The sequence below is a fragment of the Triticum aestivum genome, chromosome 1A (assembly GCF_018294505.1).
Source record: "Triticum aestivum cultivar Chinese Spring chromosome 1A, IWGSC CS RefSeq v2.1, whole genome shotgun sequence".
Taxonomy (NCBI): Eukaryota; Viridiplantae; Streptophyta; class Magnoliopsida; order Poales; family Poaceae; genus Triticum; species Triticum aestivum.
This window is the reverse complement of record NC_057794.1, coordinates 329,117,832-329,127,567: the sequence shown is the minus strand read 5'-3', so window position 1 is coordinate 329,127,567 and position 9,736 is coordinate 329,117,832. Positions and strand designations below refer to the sequence as shown.

Below are 9,736 nucleotides of genomic sequence, written 5' to 3'. Positions count from 1 at the left end.
CGGCTGCCGATCTACAACATCAACTTGCCCTTCTTGCCCGAGGTGATCCCTTTGCCCTTCCCGTCAGAGGCGACCTTTTTTCCCTTCCCGTCAGTGGCGACCTCCTTGCCCTTCCCATAAGTGGTGACCTCCTTGCCAGCCTTGTTGTTGCCTCCCATGACGAGCTTGTGAATCTCCATTGAACAGACAAATGTGAACTAGTGCTCGAATAAAAAACGCACCACACATATGATCAAGATCGTTCTAGACGACTCCGACGAGGAGGAGGTGCACCAAGCATTGGAGATGGTGGCGAGGGTTTCTCAGGCTGGCTGCTCTACAATGCCCCTCGAGATGGACGACTACAAGCTTGAGCGTAGGCTACCACGTGTGTGTCCAAACCATCGTATTGATTCGAAACCCTCAAATTTTCTACCCCATGTGTGTGAAAACCCTCGAAATTCCTACCACGTGTGTGTGAAAACCCTAACCCTTGAATCGATTCGAGGGTTTGTTCAAACCCTCAAAATTCCTACACCATGTGTGTGAAAACCGTCATCCCAAATGAAGGCTAACCTTTAATCGAAGGAGAGAGAGGTGGGGGAAGAGGAGAGTGAAGCGATGGGAGAAGGGGAGGGTGAGCGGTGGGAGGAGGGTGAGGGGAGTTATGATGCTGCTTGGGGAACCAACGCGGCTTCTATCGCGTGGGCCCATGCGTGCAGCCACCATAACCCACACGCGTCCCCTGCCCCCCTTGCGTGCATTGGGGCTGACTTGTTAGAAACGGTCGATTCGACCGTTCCTCGTGAACCGGGCCCAGGTATACTTTAATCATCGTGTCATGCAGACCTAATAACGTTTGCAGACATTCAAACAACCAGAAAATGAAAAAACCTGCATAGAGCGGCCTGATTAGACTTGGTGCGGGTAGCTAAACGCCTCCTTGAACACACCTGCAGCCGTAATCATATACGTAGGATTACCGGTCACGTCATTCCAATGCATCGCGTGGCTCGTCACGCCGCCTGTCCGTATCGGATCGACGACCGAACTATCTAACCAGTAACACCCATCGGCGGGGGAGATTCATAGGTCAAAATCAACATCATCTACGAGCTATCTACCTAGCTGTTGCACTGGATTTTTCTCGCACGCATCATGCCGCCGTGGAATATTATCGGAAGATCTGGCGATCTCGTTTTCAAAAGCTGATCGGCCCGTCGGAAAGCTATGGCTGGCGCCGTCCGCCCCCCAGCCTGGGCTCCACCGTAGCATATGCATGCGCGCCCTCGTGCTCCGCCGTCGTACGTACGTACAGCGACCGGCCCGCGTGTACGTACGTACGTACGTCTTCGTCGAGCGCCCATAATTTGACCGTGTGTTTCCGTCGACGTTTTGGGCTGGCTGGCCCGCTGGTTGATGCCTTGATGGGTACTGCAGGACGGAGGCTCGGATGCTCTGATGGGGTCGTGCCGTCATGGCGATGTGTGTAATCTCGGACTCTCGGTAACGATCGGTGAGCTCGTGAATGATGATGATGATGATGGAGAGGTTAGCATGACTGCGGCTGGTAGATGATTGATGGCGGTGACGATGGGCATGAAAGTGACAACAAATGTGTTCATGACATAGCCGATGTTGAAAGCGCCCACATTGACGTGCATTGTTGCATTTGCGTTTGCGGGATGGTTTTAGTTTATACTAGTCGACTTTGCCTCGCAACATACGCGTTGACGCATAAGGTGTTTTTTTTTATAACGAATGATTGTTATTAGAAGTAATAAAATACCCCCTCCGTTCCAAAATATAAGAACGTTTTTAACACTAGCATAGTATAAAAAAACGTTCTTATATTCTGTGATAGAGGGAGTAAATAACATGGTAAAAGGCTCTCAGCGAAGTGATTTTTTTTTTGCGAGGGCTCAGCGAAGTGATTAAATGCAAAACCGCAAAAGGCTCTCGTTCTCGCTTTTCTTGGTGCAGGCAAAAACCTTCAAGGAACATTTGAAAAAGAAAATAATAATCTCAAGGAACATTTGGAAGAAAGATAATGGCCCATGCCATACTTAGCTAATTAGGGTTCCGGGGCCACGAGGCACATCACGGTGATGCTCTATCTACACACTAAACATGCTCAAAGGCCATCAGTTCTTAATTTTCACATAAAATAATAATGTTTTAAATATATGAAATATTAGTTGTGATATGCATGAACCTTTTTTGCAGCATATGGACATTTTTTCACATACAAGACAATTTATTAAATAAAATACATGAGCATTCTTTTGTGATGCATACATTGCTTTTAAATTTATTTTTTTGATATATGTGAACAGTTTTTGCAACATGTCAACATTTTTTCGCATACAATAACAGTGTAACAAAAAATAAATAACATTTCTAAGATACAGGAACATTTCTTTTAGAATAACATTTCTTATGATATGCATGAACGTTTTCTTTAAAATGCATGAACTTCTTTGGGCTGGCTTTGGTGCGGCCCATTAACATGTTTCCGTTTGTCCTTGTTTTTTCCTCAAATGAAAGAATAACTGTTATTGTATAACACGTTATTACATCCAATATATAGTATATTGGACGTAATAATGTCTTGTATTATGAGACAAAAGGAGTAGTTTTCACATTTTGGATGCCAGGCCAGGCCAGGAAGTCATGGACCAAAGAGACTACTCATAAATAAATAAAAAGAACCAAAGAGACTAAGAGAAGCAACGCTCCTTCTCTTTGTTCTTTTCCAATCCAACAAACAATCGAGATTCCAAGACCACTACCGCCTCCGGAACGAGCCGTTGACAAGCCGCTATCGCCGCTTCTCTACTCGAGTCGGCTTGACCTTGTCGATGACATCTTGGAAGTTTTCGTGCATGTGCCCCTAAGGACCAGCGCACTGGAGACGCAATAGTCGTTGTTGAACTTTTGAACAGATCTAAAGCACTTGACACCAAATCTTGCCACATGACGAGAAACCCTTTGTACTTGTGATGAAATTTGATAATAGATATGGATCATTTTCATAAAAAATGTTCAACAAACAATCGCACACGTCATCTCCAAGAGAAGATTGGCAGCATACTGTTGTACATGTCTTTATCTAAAATGGATATAACAAGTACAAAAGAACAATGCACCTTTAGTTATGTTTCGATGAAAAAACAAACCCTTGAATAAGTGCTAGGTTCAAACAGAAGCTAAATTTTGGGGCCTTTGGCGAACTGAAAATCGGAGGATAGAGTTTCAAATTTAATTGAATCCGATGTGTTGGATTTTCTTTGGATGGTTCTATGTACCAAGTGCGGTGATTATATCTTGCTTCAAGTGAGACGAAAGGATCTCTCGCGTCAAGCGTGTACATTAACGGGCCAGCTCACTCACGCGGGAGATCGATCCTAGGATCTTCAGGTTGCTTCGTAGCACCGTTAGCCACTGAGCCAACATAAAGTTCATGCTAAATAAGCAGGGCTCGACCCACAAGAAGGAAAAGAGTCAGTTTTCTTCCTTTTTTTTTCCTTTGGTTTCCTTATTTCTTCTCCTTTTTTTTCTTTCGTTTTCCTTTTGGTTTTTCTTTTGGGTTTTCATTGGTTTAACATTTTTTTAATACATGGTCAACATTTTTTATACACATTTTAACAATTTTCAAATCCTTGATTAACATTTCAAATACAAGATTAACATTTTTTGAATACATGATCAACATTTTTCCTCTATGCACTTTTATACTTTTTAAAATGCTTGATACAAGATTAAATTTTTTTTAATATATGCTCAATTTTTTTTATACATATTTATCATTTTTCAAATACTTGGACAACAATTTTTCAAATGCTTGATTAACATTTTTATATAAATGATCAAATTGTCCCAGTATTTTGTTAATACATGGTCAACATTTTTTTCTATACAGATGCAACATTTTTCAAATGCTTGATTAATATTTTTAAATACTTGTTCAACATTTTTCTCAAATGCTTTATTAACATTTTTATATATATGATCAAATTTTTCATCATTTTTAATACATTGTCAACATTTTTTCTATATACATTTAACATTTTCCAAATGCTTGATTAACATTTTCTAAATACTTGCTCAACTTTTTTTTCAAATTCTTGATTAACATTTTTTAATACATGATCAAATTGTTTCATACACATTGTATTTTTTTGTATACGTGATAAACATTTTCTGTATACACATTTAACATTTTTCAAATGCTTTGGTCATCATTTTCAAATGTTTATCACTGATTTTTTAATATATTTATTTAGAATATTTGGAAGTATAAACGAAAGTAAAAAAAGAACCAAAAAGGGGAAAACGTGAAAAATAAAAATAAAAATTGAGGCTGTGTCTCCCGCGTGCCTGGGCCGGCGCAACTCGCGCAGCGACGGTTCCCTCTGTCTCGCGTGAAGCATAGGGGTGCCCTGTACCAAGTGCCAACCCCCAGGTCTCTCCTCCAGCGCGAGGCCTACGTACTTGTACATGGGCTAGCTATTGACCACATGCATTTTCATCTTTTAATGTCATTCTCTTTCCAACAATATGCCGAGGGCCAAGGCATAATAAGGTGACAAAGCCACGGTGTGTTCAGTGATCTTCTCAGCTATTAGGGTGAGGGGCTCATGCGGCTGTGCATATCCTTTGAGATTAATCCAACATATGGAGATTTGTTTTTTCAAAAATTTGTTTCTCTACTAGAGTCATGGTGGCACATCAAGATACAAAATGTGAAGCTTGGAAACATGGGTGTCAATTTATGCCCATGGATATTGAAGTGAGTGTGAATAGAAGGTTTCTGTGGGTATGGGTTTGGGCAAAAGGGGGTTGTACCCACCCATACGCTACAGATTGTCATCCCTACTTGAAAAGACGGTTTTTGACAATTAAGTGTAGACTTTACTTTATCTTTCCTCGAAAAAAGAAGACAACTTTACTTTTATCTTAATGCATCTGTTATAATGGCACAACATATCTTACCAAGAGGAAGAAATGAGTTACCGATCAGCATCTCTACTTCACATAAGCCATGAGATAAATCAACACAGGTAAATCCACAAGAGAGAATGAATTGACAATGAGCCTACACAATTTCTGAGCCTCTATTCATTGTGCAGTTTTTCTGTATGATATATTAGCCAGTAATAATACCAGCAAGAACGTCACTTTTCCCTCTTGCAAATATAGTGTAGACTAGGCATAAAGCATCTAGCCAACTGTCAAGAGCCTCCCAGCTATCAGCAACCTGTCACAGATTCCATTTGTAAATGTTGTAAAACATATAGTATTATCTGTACTCCAATAGAACAAACGAATAAAAGCAACTGGCAGATACATACCAAGAACCTAGGTCCATGAACAGTATCTACACAAAGACCAGCACCAGGTGGCAATGTTAGATCAGCGGATGCTGACACAGAAACAATATCCTCAACAGCTATTCGGGTAGGCTTTCTTCCACTGTCCGTTGATTGTGATGGAGGCTGGCCAGAGGCATCGGCCTACAATTTACAAGAAAACCATAAGATTCAGAAAGGCAAGGTCACAAAAAAAAGCAGAAACAGAAATCAGTAACTCCAACTTTGCACTGGAATAATTGTCCAAAATAACAAGGGATGAACCTTCTGGAGTCCCTCATGGTTCAGAACAAACTGTGACCTCTCCCAATCAGTGTGTGGTGCAATGGCATTGTTGGCTGGAGGAGCGGTCAAATATCCCACTTTGAGGTATGGCAAAGGCAACTGCATCGTTTAATATGACAACAAGACCAAAGTTATTCTTCCATAATCAATGACAAGATACGATGCCAATGCCATCTAGAGGGCAGAAATGTGTCAAAATTGACAGCCGACAAAGCAATATTCAAGAAACCAATTTAACCAGGTTCAAAGCCCTATCCCCTATCCCCTAGGCTACTAGCTTTCTCATGAATAGAGCTTCGCAAAAGCAGTTCAAGTAAATTGTAAACAACATAACTTGGAAAGAAAATACACATATCACAGCCACATCAACTTCTTAGCTATTACGTATAGGTAACAATAGACCGATAAAAATGAGTATCTGGAAATATGTACAACTGAATCTTACCATCAAGCGGACTAGTCGCAAAGCACTGCGATAGACCTGCATTAGATGAAATAACGCTACATGAATCCTCAGCTTTTTACACATAAGAAACATAACAGGCAGTTAACAGAAAAATTAACAATTACCGAGTAATTTGGTTTCAATGCATGAGCAGCTGCAACATAGATAGCAGACTGACTGTAAAGCTCATTAGGGGATACGTCTGGCCTCCCAGATCTCATGGTATCCTCAGCTAAACCGTACTGCAACATTAAGAAGGGCACAGAAAATGTATTCAAACTGAAGAGCTCATGTCGATACACTAAAAGTGTGTCAATATGCACAAGAACCATAGTTATCGAGTGAGTTACTATGGAAGACAGGAAACGTACCAAGACAGTTCCAAGGTTGTATATAGCCCGATGGAAATCAAATTGCAATTGGATAGCAACACGAAACTGATGAGACAGCGGGAGTGGGTGTCAGTAATTTATCACAGATATATCTTTTAGTGAACAAATCATCGTAAATCATTCCCAGACCAAGTAATAACAATATGCATATACCTTACTTATAGCTGTTTTTATGATGGTTTGTTTCTCCCGAGCAGGAACAATGGCGCTCAGTTCCTGCATTGTAAATTCATATTCTTACAAATGAAATGATAATGCTGAAAAAAGGCTTTCACCCCGTTTTATATATAAAGCCACAACCGATACAGATGACGCACACAAACGCACACCAACCCTTCTAGGGATACCAGCTATGCAAGAGAAGCTCAAACAGCAAAATAGGTAGGAACAGCAAAATAGAGAAGCTCAAATGAAAGGATAATGAGCGAATAGGTAGGAACATTCCAGTCCCAAAAAGCAAAGATAACAACACCGTTACAAGATAAGTACCTGTAGTCCAAGGCCCCAATTATTTAGAGCCTGCAATTAGAGAAGCAAACAAGTTAGGGTAGAAGCAGCACTAATATGATAAGTGAATACTTAAAAAAAATCAAAATTAAGAAACTGAAAATCATAGTGATTTCATAATGTTTCATCTCATAGCTTTGCTCCAAAATGCATAATGGAGACAAATAAATACAAAATAATAAGACTGACTTAAGGTAACAAAAGATATTCTGAACACGCATCAAAATGCATGCCGTTGTTATTAATAGAAAATCAAAGCAAAAGTGCAAAACCAAAACAAGACTAGGAGAAGACATACTCTAATCTACAAAAAGAGAGACGGGCGTCACTCATAAGGCTCTAATCATGGGTCAAGAGGCCTAGCGTGTAAAGGTAGCCCCCAAAGGGCTTTTGGTCCTGCTGCCTTCCACAACCGACCTCAGCCAGAATCCCATGGACCAGCACCTGACAAAGTGGCCTACATTGGCGAAAACACAGTCGTCTCTCAAATTCCAGATTTGCCAGTGGCAGGGTAATTCCCTTGGCCTTTGCACCAGTCTTTGTTCCCACCATGAACAACCATGAGTCCAAGAATAAAATAAATGAAGGATGCCAATTGAACGACAAATATTTTTAAAATTTGTTTTGAATATCTTGGACATTTTGAGGTAAGAGCAGATGTTTGACCACGCCTATATCTTAGATGAACAAATTAGGCCATTTAAAATCAATTGTTTGAAATGGAAATATAGTAGGCCTGCCTCTATAGAAGGTTCCCTGCAACATATGTGAACTCCATATGTGATAGAACTCTTACAGTAATGTTATCATCTCGAACTCTTCTGAACATTTATGGTATTTTTTTATCACATTTACATGTGTACTTTTTTTCTCAATGAAACAAATAGGACCATTTCTACCTTTTTGTTTCATCTTATATTGTGCCATTAAGAACTTAAAATGAATTAAAAAAGGGTTCAGCACTGACCTGCGGGCTATTCCAATTTAGCTGGACAGCCTTCTCATAATTCACTATTGCCTGGGGGGAAAGGGAAATTGTATAAAATTGCATGCTATCGTACTTCACCTATAAATTGCATGCTAGACAGTACAACAGTATATTTGGCATAAAAAGGAATAACTATCAAGCGTCTGATATAGCAATAAAATATTAAAATCTCTGGTATGAACATCAGGAATGTCCTGTATCTAGAGGTGAGTGCTGGCAGAAGTTAAGCTGATGTATGTACCCTTGGAACAGAGAAATTATAGTTTCCATCTATTTGGCCCATGCCAAAAAGTTAAGAAGTCACTTAGAGTAGCAAATAAGTGCTTCAGCAAAAAAAACAAAAACTCTCGCTAGAACAAGTGATTCCATGACTGTTTCGAGAAAGTGAATTTAACCCAAACACCATGGAAGTAAAACATATGAACCAGAACCCAAGATCCACCCAATAGCCTGGTTTTGTAGAATGTGCATGAAACCAAAGGACACTGAGAAGGAAAAATAGACAGGGAAAGATTACATCTGTAATCCTCTAGGACTTCTATTTTTCATCCTACCATTCCATTACGGAATTTATCTCTTTTTTAATCTGTTCTTTTTAAATAGATTATGACTTCAAAATTTCTAACAAGTCTAACGTAAATATGAGGAATCTATAAGAAATTAAGCCTCAAGTGCCGTTATATCACTGTATAAGTATAGTTTAATATGTGTTCCTCAGAACATTAAGTTCATCATCTATCCGGGATGAGGTTCCATGCTGCTTACTATTCAATTGGCCAAAGTCCAACATTTTTCAATCAAGTATGGAGGAGTATGCAGCCAAGTTGTTCTATATTATTTAGAAAAAAGCGCATTTGATCATCTAAACAACAGAATCAACCAAAAGTGCATCACTCGCCAAGCCTCACAACCACTGCAGACCAAGTAATGTAATAGTAGACAGACATACTATCTGGACACAGTAACATGAGAAAACTTCAGAGCTTAATACAAACAAAGCCTATACATATGTGAACCAACCAGTCTCCAGAGATCTTCGGCTTCTTTGGTACGACCTCGTATTTTAGCTCGATCAGCAATAGCAATGGCCCAGTTATAGTATGCCTAAAGGGAAAATGAATGTGTCAAAAAAAGAATCAATAGTCAAAATGTGGATACGTCCATCAAGATATGAAGTGATCGACAGTTAGCATTTATCCACTAGAACCATGAGACCACATTCTGTACAATGAGCCAAGAGCTTAACATAGACTAAATAACGACCATACCATAGTATTTTGCACAATATAAACCCAGAGAACAAATAAAATATCAATTAAAATTCCAAAATAATGTAACAAATATGAAACTTACATCATAAAGAGTCGGGCAAAGTCGGGTAGCTTCAGCATACTTTTTGCAGGCCTCCTCAAGTAACGTGTCTTTGGAGGAACCAGAATTGGGGTCCACATTATCTGCACTCTCCTAAAATAATAGTTTGAAAAGGGTGATTACCTAATAACCTTGATATCAATCTTGTGGTGTCCATTTTGCATGCATGGTTTAAACGGCAAAACTCCAATTCCGCAGTGGTCACAGTAAGTGTTAATAAAAGTTATTGTGCAAATATGGTTTAAGGGCTATAGATTTACCTGGAGGACTAGGGCCCAATTATAATATGCATCAGGGTCATCAGGATTTCTTTCAATTGCATTTAGATATCTGCATAACAGATCTTTAAGACTCGATAGCAGTAAAGAAATAAATAGAAATGAAGTTCACAAAAATT

At 39.5% G+C, this 9,736-nt stretch overlaps 1 protein-coding gene across 1 annotated transcript in view; it reads right to left on the bottom strand.

Annotated features, from left to right (window-relative positions):
• Positions 1–4,987: 4,987 nt before the first annotated feature.
• Positions 4,988–9,736, bottom strand: part of LOC123048854 (protein HLB1) — a 6,179-nt gene continuing 1,430 nt past the window's right edge. The window contains exons 3-14 of the mRNA XM_044471881.1: positions 9,600–9,669; positions 9,322–9,432; positions 8,989–9,072; positions 7,948–7,998; positions 6,963–6,992; positions 6,627–6,689; positions 6,453–6,518; positions 6,207–6,323; positions 6,082–6,117; positions 5,616–5,735; positions 5,334–5,495; positions 4,988–5,239 (exon numbers count right to left, since the gene is read on the bottom strand). Coding sequence (XP_044327816.1) covers positions 5,129–5,239; positions 5,334–5,495; positions 5,616–5,735; positions 6,082–6,117; positions 6,207–6,323; positions 6,453–6,518; positions 6,627–6,689; positions 6,963–6,992; positions 7,948–7,998; positions 8,989–9,072; positions 9,322–9,432; positions 9,600–9,669 — 1,021 coding nt within the window. The 3' untranslated portion in view covers positions 4,988–5,128. The remainder of the gene's footprint in view (positions 5,240–5,333; positions 5,496–5,615; positions 5,736–6,081; positions 6,118–6,206; positions 6,324–6,452; positions 6,519–6,626; positions 6,690–6,962; positions 6,993–7,947; positions 7,999–8,988; positions 9,073–9,321; positions 9,433–9,599; positions 9,670–9,736) is intronic.